Here is a 19,277-nt window from a genome sequence, read left to right on the forward strand (position 1 = left end):
ATGTTCCCATTGAAATGTCTTTACTTGTTTTAAACAAGGCAAGAATTACAAAATGATACTACATTGACAAGATCTAAAAATAAAGTTGCTTAGCAATTGTGTTAAAATAAGCACTGCTACTAGCTTGATGTAAATAGGAGGGAAACAATATCCTAAAAATGACTTCTATTGCCTCTGAGCATAGCCACCCAGGTGGAGAAATGGCACCTGCTCTTCTTTAAGTCATTTATCAGTTCTGGGGGAAAAAAATCTCTGGAGAGCACATCCCCATCTGTAGAGAAGAGGTCAGTACTACTCTATTTCTGTCTTTGCTATCTCTGCATAACTTTGTGGTTGATGCTGCAACAAGAATTACTGACACTCATGCACAATGATGCATTTAAGTCTGTTGCAATTAGCTGTTTCTCGCTCTGACACCGACCTTCTGGCATTAGACCTCCCTGCACCTTGGTTTATCTGGCTGTGAAATGAGGGTAAAGATACTGACCTCTCTTGTAAAACCAGTCTGAGATTTACTGCTGAAAAGCACCACGTATAAATTAGGTAGACTATTTAATACCTAATAGCATATGTAAAAAGAGCACAGGATACAGCTTGTCAACTCGTATCGAGATACCCACTCCTGTGATATTCACTTCTGTCTGAACTTGACTCAAAGTGGCCAGTTTACATGAGACTCCATTGACCATCGGACAGTTTATATCGGTAAAATTTTACTTGGCCTTCAAGGCATATCTTATCTCCTGAATTAGGAAGTATCCCTGGTGGCAAATGTAAACCCTGTCTTTGATGAGGGCATAAGACGTAAGGATGATAATAACAGAAGGGATGATGCTTTCTAGTTTCAGTAACGGGTTGGAAAAATGAATGTTCTTCTGTGGCAAGGGTCAATACAAAAGGATCAGTCATTCAGTCCAATTTAGTGGACTGAACGCTATCAGGACAGTGCATGAGGGCCAAGCAGCAATGCCAGGACCCTTCCTGCACACTGTCAGGAGCAGCAGAAGGTGCCAGTACCATGCTATGCACATGAATAGAGCTGCCCCTGGTGCAGGAGATCTGCTGATAGGACTGTACCAGCTATCTGCATGGCCCGTCCAGCCACCTCCTCCTGGGGCCATCTCATTCCCGGATGAATGGCAACATCCCTTGGGTGTTTAGTGGCATCACCTGGAGTTATACAGTTTAGTGGCAGATGCTCCTGCTCTTTCCTGACTTTACACTGCAACATTTGCCTGTGCTTCACATAGCAGCGGAGTCAAAGTGCTTAGTGAGTAAGTTTATAGCATTCTTCATTAAGAATTTACATATAGAGAAAATTAAAGCTGACTAGGAACCCGATGAGCTGTTTTGTAATTTGATGAAATGGTGTGACCTACCAAGGGACTTAGTCCAAGGAGTTTTGTGTGCTAATCTGATGCTAAGCACAAGAAGGACTTCGGGGATACCAGCTTCTCTTGGGTGTCTTGCTCGCCATTGAAACTGCATGGCTATAATTAACATCAATCATACTAGAGAAATGGAAGACCAAAAGCTATCTGGGGGGCTATAGTGCTCAGGATGAGAACTTGTGCTAGCCAACACTGTCACTGGGGAGTAATTAGGTCTTCTGCAGATCCTAATAGGTGTCTTGCATCTCCAGCTACCTTCTGGCACATCTTGCTTAAACACTGAGCGCTGGGTGACTGAGGACTCCAATATAGATGGGGTAATACTGAGAAACAGGAAAAAAAAGAGGGGGAGCTGCCAGCACTTTGGCCAGCGTTATTGGAGTGAGAAGTAATGTCTCTTCCCTGGAACATTTTAACCAGTGTAAATATATCAATACTATCCACATTTTCAGTAGGCTTCTTCGTGATTCATGATGAATCAGAGGATGCAGCTGCCCTGCTCTGAGCTCAGGTATGGTGTGAAAGTGAAGTAGAAAGTGCCATCAGGTCATAATAATACACTTCATTTATAGACCTCATTTCATTTCCAACATTTCAAAGCCTTGCCAGTATTAATGAATTAAAATCTTGCAACAGCTCTTTGAGTTGGGCAAGGGCTATTATATCATTATATCAGTCAGTAAACGTGGAGACCCTGAAGGCTAGATTGAGACTGCCTGCTTTAGGCATTCAATTTATTTGTTGCAACATCTAAAAAAAATAGGTGCTTGGCTCCAGCAGAATGATTCAGATCACTTAAGGCAGATGCCTATGCAAACTATACAAGCAAAGCAGAGACGGATGCCTCTGAAGTAGCACCCAAACAATGTTCACACGTTTCTCCATCAACTGAATGGTGAGCTGTGGGTCCTTCAAGGGATAATTTAGTGTGGTTGCACGCAGCCACTCAGGCGTAGGCACTAGGAAATATTATTCTCAGGAGTGTGGCTGGATAAGTGCTTAATTCAAAGCTCAACAGTGTGCAATCCTGCTTACGTGGGAATCAAAATGCAAATTCCCCTCTGAAGGGCAAGCACCTGTGTTGTGGGATAAGTGGGAGGAGGAAGCACAAGATATTGGTTTGAGCACTTATCCAGAAAATCGAAAACTCGAGATCTAGGCTGTCCAGCCCGAGGGGGTCTGACCCCAGCATTTCCACTTGTCCGGACTATATGAGGCTACAGGTAAGGCTGGAGTGGAGGCATTGCCTCCTCCTGCTGAAGGTCGACCACTCAACAACCAGAACTGTAAGATGCAGAAGCTAGAGAGTATCAGCCCAGTGGAAGGGGAGGTCTTTTGCTTGTAAACCTTCTATTTTAGAGCTCTATCAGATATGAATCAGGCATGAATCAAGTTAGGCCAGGGAACAGGCGTTCCCTCATGCTCCAGGCTTAGCTGGCGCTTAGGAATGCCTGGGCGTTTCCACACTGCCAGACTGACTTGTCCCTCTCCTGTATCCTGGTATGCAGGTCCTCCGCACTCTGCACTTGTTAGCTGGCCATTAGGGAGCCATTTGTTCCATCCAAGAGGAAAGCTGGGCATGGCCAAGATGACAGTGTGCTCCAGGCTCTGCTCCAGGCACAGTGTGGACATGCACCACACAACTTTGGCTCTTTACCTGGTGCAATATTACAATGCTACTTTGAAGTCCCCAAACCCCAGTATCCCTCCTGTCACTTCCCAGAGCGCACAGGAAGCAGATGGCTGCAGAAAAGCCCCTATTTTGGCATCTGTGTTAGGGAAAGAAACCCCAGAAACAACTATAATTGTACCCCAGGGCTACAGGGAGATGTTGCCCAGTAGAGATCAGGATCAAGCGCTGTGCAGCATGGATCGGCCTGCCCACTCTGGATGGTCCCAACTCTCAGCTGTGTGAACACATGCCAACCTGTAACAAGAAGGCCAGAGGCATAGTCTTTTGCCCCAATTTTTCTTGCTGAAGTGTTCCATGCTACCTCAATGTCACCTAAAACTGGTGGGTTTGGTTAGGCCTTGACTTAATGAAGTGGGCCCTTTTCAACACCTCGGGAGATATTAGCAGCTCCTCACCCACTTGTAGTCACGATGGACTGCCAGGAACTGTCGATCACTGAACGCATGCGAAACCATATGCTTATGTGCTGAAGTTACTCTTAAGTCCAAAACACACTGTCCAGATTTATATACACACACAGTTTCTCTGGGATGTAGGTTCTTCTTCAGATGAGACAGACTGAGCCATTCCCTGGGACTTAGACACATCCAGTTCATCTTCACGGGGACTTAAGTTGACTCATGGATGGTCTAAATCACATTCACTGACTTCAAACTATGTAGCATCTCAGAAACAGAGCCGAGAAAAAGACTCAGGAGTCCTGAACCTGGGCTTGAGCCTGATTTATTATAATTTTTACCTGCTAGGGGTTTCTTTGATCTCAGCAAGACTCTCTCCCAATTAGTAGTAGAGAAGGAGAACGTGGGTTAATGCATCCTGCTCTACCCACTCTTTAACATGAGTGGCTCCTATTAGAGCTTTAGCAGTTTGTCCTTTTATGCAAGAACCTGCACAGCTGACTTGGCTAAACTTTTAATGGGTACGCTTCTAGTGTGGGAGGAAATGTTAAGCACTGCTTATTGTTACTTAGAATTACACACCCAAATGCCATAGCTCCATCCAGAGTTCCCAGGCTGCTTTATTATGTACCACAGCACACTATATCACAAATAAGATCTTCCTTACTGCCTAAAGTAATGTTATGATGCACTGTAGGAGCCAAAGAATGCTGGGTTTGCAAAATGCATGCATTGCTTCAGATTGCAATGAATTCATTTAAGAGGAGATCAGGCAACAACCATTAATTTCAGTGCAATAGATTTTTCTGCTCTTCTTATTTACCGAGATGTTGTCTCACCAGATCAAATCAATGAAATTACGACAGATCGCCCAGCGTACCGACAACAGCCAATATCTGCCTAGGATCTCGGAGAGGCAACCCTTTATCAAAGGCCTCCAGCTTCTGTTCTGCCACATCTCTACCATTCAGTCTGCTCTATTGGAAATAGAATAGTCAAAGTTTTCCAATGTACTTGGCTGAGTCAGAAGCTCTTTTGAGCAGTCAGGCACAGGAGCACGTATTGACCACCCTGCTAGCAGTAAATTTGGCCCCACCATGCCAAAGGAGATGTGCTATTGTCCTTGGGTGCACTTCTGGAGGCCACGTGTGGGGCGTACACAACTCCACCCTCAGCTGAGGTGGGAAACTTGTTCAAAGTGGTTTTGAGGTTTTGTTAAGCAGCAAAACAGGAAATCTGCATGAATCGGGAGTTTAACTATTTTTTTAACTTGTTGCTCTCCCACAGTATTTTTTTTAAATAGAAAATAAATAAATATCAGAATGACAAATATTCTGCAACTGATCACGTCCCAGTTCTGGGATAAGCCCAAGGTTTTACTGGTGTAGACTAGACTTCAGGCAGCAAAGAGAACCTGGAGTAGTCCAGGGATTTTTTCTTTTCTTTTTTAAGCAAACCGAACAACTCAAAGGCTGTCTCAACTTACTTAAGTGCTCTTTATGCCAACTAATCATAGCTGGCACAGAAAACAATGCTGACTATTGCTCCCTTCCCTGCCTACACTGGAGGCAAGGAAGGTCAAAGACACAGAGTTGAAACGGCAGCTCTGTGCCATCTGGAGAGACTCTGTATCCTCAGCCAGCTGCTTGGGAGCAGAGGAAGGACCACTGAGTTGCTCCTAAAATTTAGTGAAAAGGACAACGAACACGTCAGTGGGGTGAAGAGCATCAGCACAAGCCTGCCTGCCCCAACACGCTGACCCCCATACGCAGTACTGTTACCATTGCTGAGGGCATCTGGTGCCCTTATCCCTTTTGTCACCAATATTCCCTCTGGTAACTGTGAAAAGCATAAGAGCTGGGTTTATAGCCTTAGTAATGTGGGCCCTCCCCAGCCCTGAGAAAACTATGGTGAAACCATCAAGCCGTGTCAGGGAGAGTGCCAAGCAGCCTGGGAACGGGAAAGCCATCACGGCTGGCCTTGATGTGGGACCTAATGGCAAAACCCTCCATCACCAGAACTGCAAGCTGCTGTGCTTTGTGGTACATTGCTGATTCACATTCCGTGACACTGCTGAGCAAACTCTACCTCTATGTCTCCACAACTCTGTTTCTAGTGCTATATAATGCTGGGTTTGGGTCAGATTCTGTGATGAGATATGCTGATATCATTCACAAACAACCGCACCAAGATAAGTGAGTTACTGATAGGTATAATACAAATTGGCTGAGCTATATCTTGCAGTTAGGATCAACCAGGCAAGTTCCTCACAGTTTGCTCCCAGTTGATTTAAGCTGCCTGTGTGTGCTGCATAAGGCACCGGCAATGCTTTTGCTGCTGCTCCAGCATCACTCTGACGTCAGCACTTTTATTTGATTTTCTGTCACTGTTCTCGCAGATTAAATTTCAACCAGTGACCCACGGCTTGATAGCTCATTAGCAAATCCCTCTGAGCCATCTAGTCCTGCCCTTGCTTGACAGTTAACTCTGCATTGCACATACTCCCAAAGCCTCCTGAAATCAGCACTGTCCCATGTGAAAGCTGGGTCAGACTCAGTGCTGCTGCAAAAGTCTATGGATATCCATGCCCAGCTGCATGTTTTCAATGACAAATCACTAACGATCCCTATTATGAGTCCTTGGGTCTTTTCAAGTCTTTGAGGTTGTGTAAAAACTCCTCCATGGGCAGTCAAAGCTTTCCTTTCCCACCCCTCCCCTCAGCCCTTGATCTATAGGCGAATTATTCTGACTTCCTTCTTGGTGAAACCTTAAAACAGGGCATTCTTACTCCTTTTGTTGCTCAGCATCATTATTGTAATCAGGCAGACTAAGGCAGCTGGGATAATGCTCTTTCAGCTTTCTTTTTCTGTGATACATGAATATAAACCTCTTGGTAGGCAGTGGGAATGAAGAAGCTGCCTCAGATCATGCTCTGGAGGTCACAGACCCCAGCTCTCACTTTTGCAGTTGGGTTGGATGGGACACAGGTTACCCTGAGTGCTTTATGATCCCACTCACTAGCAGATATCTTGAGCTCAGCTCTTCCTATGCCCAGCTCTGAGTCACAGTGACCAGCAGTTTAATAGTGAAGATACAGCCATTGCTTCATTTTACTTCCTCCATGCATCTGAGCAGATCTCTCACCTTGTACCTAGATTATCAGTGCCTTCCAGCAAGAAATTATATTGTGTATAGTCCAGAGCTATAGCTCTTCTTAATAAGTATCCAGACTGCGCATTGTCAAAACCTTAACCCACCCTCTTCCTCCAAGCTAAGAAAATCTCTACAAATGCTGAACCAAGACTGTTTTCGGCACCTGGCAGGTAGGGCACAGATGCAAGGACTCCGGTGCACCCCTGCCGAAGCCACGGGTGAGACTTCCCAGCCCCACAACCTTTTTTTGCCTCAACAGAAACTTCACTCCAGAAGTCAACCTTACCGATTTCAATGGGGAGACGCTTGATTTATGCCGGGCTGAGACGAGAATACGGCAGTGATTCTTTATTGCCTTTTAAAGCCAAGAGCCCAGCAGAAGCCAATTGTCTCTGACGTGAAGCTGCTGCACACCCAACGTGGAATCTGCACAACTCCATAAACCAGCAGTGGTCTAAATAAAAACTTCAAACAAGACATTCTGGCATTGGCCAGAGAGAGCGAAGATAAATAGCTGGGAGCCGCCAAGTTGTGAAGGAAGAACCGCTTGACTGTTGGACAGAGAGCAAAGTAAGAGGCAGAAATTAGGCAGGGTGCTGGGAGGCTTGTAACACTCCCAAAAAGCAAAGGGGTCACAGCATTTAATTTGATTAATTCATCGCCAGTCCAAAAGACTTTGTACTGAGCCTCAGGCAGCGCAATAAACATACAATCATTAAGAGAGGAAATAAAAAATTGGTTGGGTGGTAAATACTCCAGCTCCCTCTCCCACTCCGGCTTCCCTCTTGTTTCTTCTCTCCTTGGTCAGTGCAAACATTGGAAGCAACACAGCAAGCAAGCGGTAGCATTAAAACAACAACAACAACAAAACTCACTGTATTTCAAATGCCTTGGTCAAAACACTTTCAAGGAAAGCTTTGACTTGCTTTCCCCATCATTTTTGTTTTCCCTCAACAGCCCATTCCTCTAGGAAATGCCGTGGGCAGAATGGAGTAACAGTCATGCTAGCTTGGCCTCCTCTCCCCAGGACTGGCAGAAGACTTAGTGGAAAACAACAAGGACGTTTATCCTAAGGGGGCCGGATAATGCTTTTGGAGGCCATTTCAGTAGCTTTGGTTGTACTCCTAAGCATCCAGGGGCCCAAACAGCTGTTTTGATGAACGTAATTGTATTTACAAATAATGGTATTTTGTAAAGCTCCGATGCTAACTCTTATGGGCCAGATGGTACAAACACTCACCCCATAACTGTACAGTGCCTGTCCCTCACCACAGGACACAGGGGGAGGGCACAACCCCCCCACTGACACTGGGGCTGGAAAACTTTTGCAGCTGCTTGAAGCTATGCAGGAGCCGGGGTGTCCGAGGAAACCACAGCAGAGGCAGAGCTGGGGAAAGGGAGGGTGACTAATACTCCGTACATCCTCAGCGAGTGAAGTTCACGTCTGGCTCTTCTCCCATCCGCTTCAAGCGCTGCCACTGCTCCCACGCTGCATTCACTGGGCATCGCTGTGTATCCGACCTCACCATGGCTCTGTACAGCAGGAAACTGCTTTTATCTCCTTTTCCCAGACAGACATTGAGGTTTACTGCAATTTAGACACTTTTCTGCAGTCACATGAGAAAACTATGATATGGAAGATGGGTCTCCAAACCCTGGACCATGCATCAGCCTGCCTCTGCATCTGTGCACACAATGCCATGTGACACCTAGGTCCCGTTGAGTGAAATGCCACTACTGAAGAAAGCAAGGTGGCTTATACGTGCGTTTGAATTTATATCTGATAAACTTTGTTCATCACTTGATTGTCACTTCTCCTCCCTTGTTGCAGCATGTAAAGGTGCATCTGTGAGTATATATGCAAGACCCAGCCAGCACAGACATTCATTTTATGTCTCTAAGCTGGTCAGATGAGAAAATGTTTATCAAACATGGTGTTGGACCACTGTTTCCCCTATTACTGAAATAATGTGTTCACTGCAAAATAATGAACCAACTCTGTGATTCTGGAGCTATTAAAAAAAAAATATATATTTATGGAAGTATTATTATACAAAAATCAGAAAAGTTTGATTAATAAGGCAGTTGGCTAACCCTGTTTGCCTGCGTCTTCCATATCCATTCAGAAGAACAAATATGCTTACCCACTACTGAAATACAGAACCTTCCTCGGTGTAAAACTGTGGCTGATTAAGGCTTCATGAGAATAGTCCAGAACTGCATATGCTGTTTCTTAAAAAAACCCCAAACAACACCCCCCTCAAACCAAAACAAAACTCATGGTGGGTTTGCCCATATTTCACCATATTTGTTTTTGCTCATAGTAAGTCCTGTTTTAAATCACACTGATGCATTTGACTTCCGAGAGAGGACGAACCAGAGATTTATTCAGTGCTGTGTGGCGACGGCCCATTCCAGCGGGAAACTGAGCCATGGAGGGGAGTTTTGTCAGGAAAGAAACCTCATCTGGATAAATGACAATCCTCAGCAGAGCATGGTTACTTATATGTGTGTTCGTACTGACATCAGACGAATGCTGTTCATTTGTTTGATTGTCACTTCTCCTCCCTTCCTCCAGTATTTCTCCTACTCTCCCTTTGGAAGGTTTAATCACCCAATGTAAGGCTTTTTAACAGGAAGAAGGGCACTTCTAGGATAAAGACGTTGGAAAATAACTTTTAACAAATACAGCACACAGTCGTGCATTTCATAAAGCGTGACTTGCATATGTACGCACGCATGACACAGCCCTCTTCTCCCACTCAAGTCATAGGGCCAAACACTACTCACTTTGTGATGCCCATCCTCCATCTAAAGCTGATACTGATTCCTTCAGTGTCACACCAGCACCATACAGACTAGCTGAGGAGGAAAGGTCAAATCAGAAGCAGCTTGTAGCACCGCTGGTTGTTCAGGGGGGAAGGTATGGGGGGGCGTGTAGGTAAGTTAAGCATTAATTTGTAAAGCATGTTTGTCATGCTAACTATCCAGCATTCGGAGACTGATGATTACTACCTTCCTAATAGCTGCATATGATTAACTTTATATTCCTGTACATTTACTGTGCATTGTGTCTGTGCTATATCTGATGAAACCCATGTACTTATTAGCTGATCTTTGAGCCATGATACCCAATATGCAAGCAAGGCAATCTTTGCTTGTATAATCATCGTTTAAAAAAAAAGAGGCAGAAATACTGTGAGAGTAAAGTAGCATAGACCTTGATTAGTCTCACTACAAAGAAAAGCAGAAATACAGTCCTGCATATAGTGACTTTTGACCTCTGCTTCACCCCCAGATACATCCTGGCCTGCAATGTTTGTAACTAGGACATAAGCAGACAGGTCATAAACACAAATTGCCATCTTATCTATGCACCTTAAAAAAGTTTAATGTGTTTTTCCTCATTTGCCCACCTAATGCATAGGTGGAAAATAAGGAAATAGGGAAGAGGTAACCATTCCTGCTTTTTTTCCAAGGCACAACCTATGGCATCAAGACTGCTCATCAACAATGCAAGCGTCTTCTTCAGCATCACGTATGAAAGCGAAGCAGGCAGACACATGACAAGGAGATGTGGAGCTTGCTATGAGGACCTCTTTAAAATACAGCTCTGCTCTCAGTCTCCCCAGCCCAGCTGTGGCACCAATGGGTCTGTGGCCTCTCCCTGGGTCCCTCACCTGGGGCTTTAGTAACTACTGGAGAGCAGATGAAAGGATCAGCCACCCAGCTGTGTGCAGTGCCTCAGGTCACAGAGTGCCAGAGGGGCCCCAACGTTTTGCAAATGCATGAGGTGTACCTCTGTCTGCGGGGAGTGGAAGGAGGGAGTCAACTGAGTCAATGTTTGGTGCACACGACTTGAAAGTTCAGTTTATGGTGTGCCCAAGTGACAGTATGATTGTGGCAAGGCAGGATCTGAAACACCTTCTGCTGTATCCTTGCCCATAGGCCAGACTAATGCCACTGGACTAGTCTTCTGCATCAGCCAAACAGGAAAGCAGGGTTTAATTAGTTTTGATTAATTAGTCTTTCTAAATTCAGGAGGGTAAGGTGAACACAAGGAATCTTACAAAAATAGCAATTTCAGAAAAGTACAGCAGGAAGCAACAGGTCATGGGGAGTGGATGGGAAGGAAGGTGGGAAGAGATATTAACTAGTACTTATGGAAAGGACTCCAGCTTCTCCAGAACAATGGTGGCAAAACAGGCAGTGCACTGGGAGAACAGCCATATGCATTAACACTGCATGTTTAACCCCAAGAGGTCCCAAGAGATGTAAAATGAGCCAAAGCCCCACTAATGAATGGCCAGTGATTGTCCAAGCTGGCGCAGTACAGGGAATGGACATTTGCTGTGGCCAGCCAAGGTGGCTGGTGGCACTCCCTCAATGGGACCTTTCACTCTTGGTACAGATTTCTTGTGCCAGGACTAGAACCAGCTCCTCCAGGAAGTAAGAGGGACAACCCTTCCCTTGACATCCTAATCTTTCTAGATTGTAAAATCATACACAGGCTTCAAGTTTATATGACAGGACTGTTTTCTACCATATGCATGACCACTACATAGCACCAGGGAACACTAAACTTTTCAGAAATGGCTAAGTGCTGTTACAACACTAATAATAATAATAACAACAACAACAACAACAGTAAAATGGCATCTGCACCACCACACTACACTGAAACAAACTGCAATGCCTGAATGCCGAAGACCACTAAATGGTTCTCTCATCACTCTTATCACAGATATCTCTACCGAGCATGGGTGGTTTTTGCTCCATGTTTCATCTTCAGCAACATACAATGAAGTTGCAAATGACATCACTGAGGATGCCAAAATGCCCATGCAGTAAAGATAACACTGAAACTGTGATAGAAATCTATTTTCAGCTTTCATCTGAATATTCAGGATGTCTCCTCTTATCTCTGTTATGTATCATTTTTATATTGTGAAAGATGACAAATACTGAATGGCAAGAGCAACCAGGCTATGGAAATCGCCTCCTGGGACAGAGCTATATGTTCTCATAGGGCTTTTTTTTTTCTTTTACCTTTTATTTTTATGATTAGTCAATCACTGTTTAGCCACCTCAGGGAAATGCAAGGTGAATTAGGAGAAAGAAGGTCAAGGTTATCATGGAAAAGTTTAATCCCTCCTCAGTGGGAACCGGTTAATAGTTACAGCTAGACTCAAGTGCGGACCTCTGTTGGGAATCCCAGTGAAGGTCAAAGGCAGAGAGGAAAAAAAGCTGCACTGAGATCTTAGACAGTCATAAGGAGACAGATGTTCCTAGGCTTTAATGAGCAGTCTTGGCTCCAGGCGTTTCTTGGCAGAGCTGTTTAGTTTTAGTATTTTGCCTTGTAGTGCAAGGTATGGCTCTGGTTAGCTGGCTCTGCTTAGCTAACTGCTGATGATTTTTCCATCTAAATAATAGCTTGACAATGAAGAAACCAGTTCATAATCTGTGACTTGATGGATTAGGTCATGGGGAATGATGTGCAGTTGTAATAATGAAAAGTAAAAGTAAATAAAAATAATAATTTTAGTTTAAATGAGAACCAGTTTTAAAAGTTTAAACAGCAAATCTGATGGAGCTCCTACTTTAAGTTCTACCACTCCATCTTACATCATGGACAATAAACTGAAGAAAAATAACATGAAATGGACTTTTTCTTTACCAATTCTATTTCCAGGTAAGCCTGGTGGGGATCTTGCCCCTACTTTGGAAACTCATTTGGGTTCAGCAGTGCTGAGAATTTTCTCTTGACAATTTGCTACGCCTAAGTGAAATATATTAAACTGGAAAGTACAGGTTTAGCAAACATCTTCTGTTCAGAAAGCAAAAAGGCTACAAATCCAACTGTTATCAAACTGTGAAATCAGTAACTTCCACTAAAAAACTGAGAAATAGCTTTGTTAACAATTTTGAAGAGTTTTAACTCTTGTCTGCTAGGACACAACTTCCTTAATGCAATAGCCACCGCAGCACTTGGTGGAGAATAATTTTGTTCTTTGTCAGGCATGTAACAACCCTGATATAACCGGTGACTGAATTCAGTCTCTTTTCCAGTATGGGTGTCTCACTTCTGGGTGTCACAATTGGTCTGATATAATACGATATCATGAATGGGAACGTTTTCATGGGATAAGCTCTCGTTTTAGACTGCTTTTCACTGCTATAGTCCAGATCCTGGTCTCAGTGAAGGAAATGGAAACGTCTAGGTGGCTTAAGCATGAACAGTCTTTGGATCTCAATCAGTTACAAGTCAATAAAAAACTTAAGAGCCTTACATTGGCAGGTTATACAAATTCTCTGCTCCCTTTGTGTTCTCAGCTGATTCTCTCTTCATTTTGGAGGCTATGAATTATGTTTCTTTGAAGCTCTTTTTTAGCACATCAGAATCTCATCCACCACTGGTTGGTTCAGTAAAGCTCACCCTTTTCCAGAACCAAGTGTGAAATCTGCTTTGTGATAAATATCTGATGGTGCAGGAGCTCTGGGCTTGCTCCCAAGCTAAATTCATTTCTATTGCAGAAAAACACCTGCCTCTGTGTCATCACGAAAACAGCTCCCTATTGTAAAGAACAATTCAGTCTCTCAGACAGGATTCAGATTCTTTCCCCCCCCCCCCCCTCTACAGGAGAGGAACAGATGTCCTTAGCAGCCAAAAGGAGCTTTCTCCCTCCTCATCTACCCAGCTTATATTTCCAAGTCATGAGTCCTAAAACTCTTCAGAGTCAATCGGCTAGGATTTATTGTTTCCATGACACCAGTCACTTCCCACAGCCACTCAATGCTCAGGATAATTACTTTACATGACACCTGCCGACTGGAAGTGACAGATTTACACTAGGATTGTACCCATGGTCTCCATACATTCAGCACAGCTATCACCGTGATGGGTCCCTCTGGATCAGCAGTACACCACACCAGTCATGGGACACTGACCCAGCTCCACAACTTCCCACGTGTCTGGTCCATCCCATCAACAAATGGCTTTTGTACGCTTTGTGGGCCAGAGCAGAGACTCTCTGCTCAGTACCGTGGATGTTCTCCCAAAGGCTGGGCAACGACTACCACACCATGACATTAGACACCAATAAGAGGGATGCCTACCTTGCCAACAGGTATTATAATTGCTGCTGTTGCAGAATGCAATGGTGAGATTTTTGGAGGAAGCACAACAAGTTATGAAAGATAAGCAAAGGCAGGACAAATATTTATAAAAATGCTGTGTAACAACTCAAAGACTTTTAAACGTTTTGGCTTAATGTGTGGCCAACTTTCTTGTCGATCTCCCCAAAGTTTGGATGCAGAATGGGAGCCAATGACAAAAAGCCAGAGAAGTTATTGACTCATAAACGTATTTGCTGTAAATGGCAAGTCCCTCTTTGTTCAGCATTAAAATTTAGATGTATTAAGGTATAATAGAATAAAGCAGAGCTTACCTGAAGAGGCTGAAGAATCATAAGTACTTCTGTCCTTCCTATTTGTCCTGAAGGGCTGAATGTCCTTTTCCCTGTAAGTTCCAAACCCTTCAAAGCTTCTTCTTTTATTCCCACTTGCATCGTTGTCCCGCTTCTCACTGGAGGAATTAATTTCACCAAACATGTCCAGGGACTCTGACCTTCCATTACTCTCAGTATTACCAGAGTATCTCTTTGTGCAAGAGTCAATGGGATCATTGCTTGAGTCACTTTTATCTTTACTCTGTGTCCACTGCTGGGCATCAGAAAGTGATAACGTAGACAGCGTATCCACTTCAAAGTTACTCTTTGAGCCTTTGTGTCCAGTTTCACAATGCTGGTGCTTCTGCTTCTCCTTATGCTTGCTTTTCTCGTTGAGCAAGGAGAGGTCTTTATCTGAGCCGCTTAACCTTTCGTTGATCGCATGGCTGGAGAAGCCAGTGGACTTGCTAGCAAAGAGACCGCTCAGATCTTCATGTGTCCCCAATATCCGCTCATCCTTATGCTTGTGCTTATGTTTGTGTTTCCTTTTGTGAAGTCGGCCACTTGAAAGGCTTGTTCCTCCAACCTTTGGAGGAACCAAAGAGGACTGCATGTCTCCAAGGCCCATTCCCACAGGTGTTTGTAGGTGCACTCCGTGTTTCGCTTTATGCTTGGCAGTGGTAGACATCTTCATATGGGAGCTTGCATGGAATTGGGGTGGGGGCACGGTAGGTCTCATAAATGGGGAAGCCGCTCCGAGCGTGTGAGACAGGTACAAAGGAGCTGGATACTGACCATAGTAACCAAGATTCATCATAGGCATTGATGTGTAAGGCATTCCATAGGGTGCATAGTAACTCCCACTGGGAATAGGGTAACCGAACCCTTGTAAAAAAGGCACCTTTGTCATGGTGTCATTGGTTTTGGCAGGTCTACCACGCTTCTTCTTAGACTTCATGTCAGAGGTCCTGCGAAGATAGAGCAATGGGTCATACTGGATATATGGCACAGGGTAGTAGTGATCAAAATTAATCCTGAAGATGCTGGGATATGGATTTTCATGATAAAATGTGTAACTTCTATGGGAAATCCTGAACACTTGAAACTTATTGATGAGTTCCTCAAGGTCTGCCAGAAACTGGAGGTCATCTCTGTTCTGCAGGCTTTTCCTTTTCCTCTTGTGCTTTGGCTTTTTAATACTCTCATGAGAGAGAAAGTTATCCACAATGAGATGTTTCTGCCGGTGACCATGCCTGTTCTTTGTGCTGGTGTCAGATGGGATAGCCTCTGGATTGTCCAGGGTGCAGAAATCAAAGGAGTATCTCCGGCGGGATTCTGAGCTTTTCTCGGCTTGGTCAGAAGTGCTGTTGTTGTCTGTACCTATCCCACTGTCGCTCGGTATGGTTTCCTCACTGTGAGACTCGCTCACCGGTGACAGCGTGACTTCTTTCAGAGAACCTATTTCACAGAGGTGGGAAGGTGAATTAGCCATTAACCTGGGTGGAGACAGCTTCCAAGTTCCACTGTGCATTCCTTTCTGGGTTTTTGTAGGAAGAGCACTGATAGGTTGAAGATTTGGCATAGTTTTTAACTCTGAAAAATTTGTTTCAGTGCTTGCAGGGCTAAGGTTGCCGTTAGTCCCTACTAACTGTGTTGAAAGCGGATGAATAGCTGCTGGTGACGATGCCACAAGTGACTGCAGGTTGGAAGGCACTGCTGGGTTTTCTGGCTGGCTGGAAACAGGCCTTGAGTGCTTGATGGCTGTCTTAGGTTCTTCTGGCTGAGGCTGCAGCTCTGCTCTTGGCTTTCTGCCCCGTTTTTTACCAATGTAGATAGTCCCCCTCTTGCTGACATTGATCTGCTTCCCTAGTCTGGCATCAATGGTGGTTGGCCCAGCACTAGACGGTGGCTGGACTTTTGCTTTAAGAGCTATGCTGCTGGAGCAGGAGGACAAGATCTGATTGAGAATATTCTTCCTCTTGAGGGTCTTCATTTTATTAATGGTCTTGATGGTCTTCTTATCCAAGACCCCAAGCTTCCCGACCTTTTTGTGAAACTTGAGTTCACTGATGGACTTGTCCTCTCCTGGGACCATCTGGGCCAACTTGGCCAGATTCCGTCTCCTCTTCCTTTTCTTTGTTCCTGGAAATTCACGATTGATTGGACTCACTGGGCTGGTGGAGGTTCCCTCGTGAATGGTTTCAACAGTGAGCAAAGGCTGTTTCTTTGGTCGTCCTCTTTTTTTCTTGACAGGTGTGATCACAGTAAGACTGTCTGTATTGGTATACAGAGGGCTGGATGGTGTAATGGGATAGGCTGAAGGAGGCTCCACCATCAGCTTCTCAGATGTTGTCATGGAGGTCTCCCGAAGGATAGATTTAGGTTTGCTGCAGGTCCATCGCCGCTTAGCTGCGTGTTTGGGGTGCTGGACCTCAGACAATTTGCCAGCTGTGGGAAGATCGGTGGGTAGGAGAGTGGATGTCACAGCTACAGATTTTCTGAGTCTGGTGGCACTGTTGGGGGAAGCTTTGTCAGTGAGCACACCGCTGTCAATAGCTACTAAGGGAGACTCATTTTCAATCACTTTCCCTGGCTTTGTGGCTCGAAGATCTTTTTTACTCCCCTCTGGTTGAGAGCTAGTCCTGTTTGCTACTTCACTGCTCATAGCAAGTCCAGAAGGCAGGCTTTTCTCCTGGATAGTTTTCTCTGTGGAAGATTTTGTGGATTGCCTTTTTTTCCTTTTGTGGCCAGATGTATCTGTTGTCGGAGACTTTATTGGGATAGTAATTCGTACGTGACTGGTGTCACTTTCACAACTGCTAGCAGAAGTGGGATTCTGCTTCGAGGGTGATGTATCTAACACACTGTCCATCGAGTAAGACTCCTTTTTCCCTTCCATGCTGTCATGGGATTTGCTGTCAAATGCTTTCTGAGCACTCTTCACCCATTCGATGTCTGCGGTTTGGATGGTTTGACTTATCAAGTCCTTCTTGCTGGACTTCTTCTTTGTACTCCCGGCGGGCTGATCGGGGGCCTCCAGCGGCACACCTCCCTCTTGATCACCGAGAGGCAAAAGTCCATTGCACTCAGAGGCGCTGCTTGACTGGGCGGCCGCGCTGATGCTGTTGGGTGATGGGACTGTACTGCAAATGGCAAGCTCTTTACTACTGGCCGACAGCTGCCCCCACGTGCTGCTGGTGCAGGACTTCTTTGCTTGGGATTTGCTGAAGGACACTCCTGGCTCCGGAGCGGGGACCTTGGTGGCACTAACTGCTTCTCGACTGGGTTCTGTGTTGATGAAGCAACTTTGAGAAGCGGATCCAGTATCAGAGGTCGCTGACCAGTCAAGATGGTGCTGGTTGCTACTTTTCTGCTGGTGCTTTGATTTTAAGGTGTCACCGGTGAAGTCTTGTTGGAGGCCCGGATCATAGTGCAGAGCAGAATGTTTTTGTGGCCTGTCATAAACCTGGAAGGTAGAAGAAAATAAATAGGAAAAAAAAATTAGTTTATCAGTCCATTCATAATCCCTGGTTGCAACTCTTTATTTGTACAGTCAACGCCAACTCTTCTTAACCTATGTCCTTGTAAAGATTAGAAGCCTTTATAAAGTCTTCTTACACTTGAGCCAAATTTGCATTTAGATTCAAGCACTGTAAACAAGTTTTATTTTGTTTTCCCACTCTAAATACAATAGAAATATTTCTATAAATGCTAAATTGCTAAGGAAACATATTCTATTGATTTTTAATTTAAAACACAAGTAAAATATTCCCTTTCAATGGATGAATGGTGCAACTCAGCCTCCTGGTGAGAATCCCTTTTTCCTAAAAAATAATCCCTCACAGAACTTGATGCTCAACAACAGCAATTAAGCTCATTGTTGTAAACAAGAAAAATGAAAAATTATCTCAGAAGTTGTAACAAACAAGAGGAAAACCCATGGGTCCACTTCCCTATGAAGCCAGAATCTGAAAAGATTTACTCGCTTAAATTTCCACATAGAAGTCATCCCCACAAACTTAGTGCTTAAAATCATATGCATAGCGTCAAGTGTGTGAGGCACACTTGACAGGTTCAAGATTTGCATTTTGCCTTTCCATTTTAATAATCTGCTATTTGCAATGTTGGTAAGAGATATTTTCAATATGAGTTCTAATCCGACAGCAGCTCTTCAAGCCGCAGAGGTTACAGTAAGGGCAAAATTATGCTGAAGATTGTAACAGAGCAAAAGAAAGTCTACTTTTTTTCTTGGTGGGCCTCCTTCGGCTAAAGAAATTATGTTTGTTACAGCTGTAACCTTTTGAAAAGTCTCTTAAAGCCAAAAAAAAATATTTTTTTTACATTCATTAACTGACCTCTTCTAGCCATTTGTTTTCTCCTGTTACATTTAGGAGCTTTCATTGTAAAGTTCTGGATCAAACTGTGCGACTGATTTTGTACACCTAGTACCGCAAACAACTGTTCTTAGCAAACTGTAATGACACCGTTCCAAATGCCAAATAAATGATGAGAGACTTAAAAGAAATGTGTAACCAAGGAAAGAACAATAGAAAACAACTGCTAAATGTCTCGTGTTCCTGCAAACACCCTGTTACAATTAAGTTTCTATCAGCAACGTTACGTTAGATCCCCGTGCAGGGTGTTTGCAACAGAGGTTTTGGGGCAAGGAGGCTGTCAGCATAAGTGGGTTTTGAGCTGGGAAACGAGGTGTCCCCAGTTCTGAGCAACTTCAGAGGGATTTGAAAAGTGCTAAACACCCCCACGCCCATGGTGCATTATTTAGCGACTAGTAATCATACATGTTACTGGCAAATTGATGTTGAGATATCCTTCATGTGCATATAAAAATGTGCATGTGTCCTTTCTGGAATAGGCAATAACGATGAAGCTGTTCTGGTCCATCGTATGAGGAGTAATCAGGGACTCTTAAATCCTGTGGATAGTTCAGCTGTCGTGCACATGGATCAGCCATGCTCAGGGAAAGCAGAGATTTCCAGGAATTGTGGAGTGAGAAAATAAAAGAACGCAGCTGCGGTGGAGCTGCAGATGTCGCGGGCGAGCGACACCCGGTTTCTTCAGCCTGAGAAAAGAGCTGAAAGCATAAACAGCCCTCGGGGAATGAATCAGTTCCTCCTCCTCCTCCTCCTCCTCCTCCTCGCAGCGGCCTCCCGCGCGTGAGCCACACAGCGCGCAG

General features: G+C 44.5%; 1 protein-coding gene across 3 annotated transcripts in view; it reads right to left on the bottom strand.

Moving 5' to 3' along the window:
• Positions 1–19,277, bottom strand: part of LOC143172282 (SET-binding protein-like) — a 260,552-nt gene that overhangs the window by 61,911 nt on the left and 179,364 nt on the right. For all 3 annotated transcript variants that reach the window (XM_076361525.1, XM_076361523.1, XM_076361522.1), the window contains one exon: positions 14,084–17,549. In XM_076361525.1, the coding sequence (XP_076217640.1) occupies positions 14,084–17,549 (3,466 nt within the window). The remainder of the gene's footprint in view (positions 1–14,083; positions 17,550–19,277) is intronic.

Source organism: Aptenodytes patagonicus, chromosome W (assembly GCF_965638725.1).
Source record: "Aptenodytes patagonicus chromosome W, bAptPat1.pri.cur, whole genome shotgun sequence".
NCBI classification, from domain to species: domain Eukaryota; kingdom Metazoa; phylum Chordata; class Aves; order Sphenisciformes; family Spheniscidae; genus Aptenodytes; species Aptenodytes patagonicus.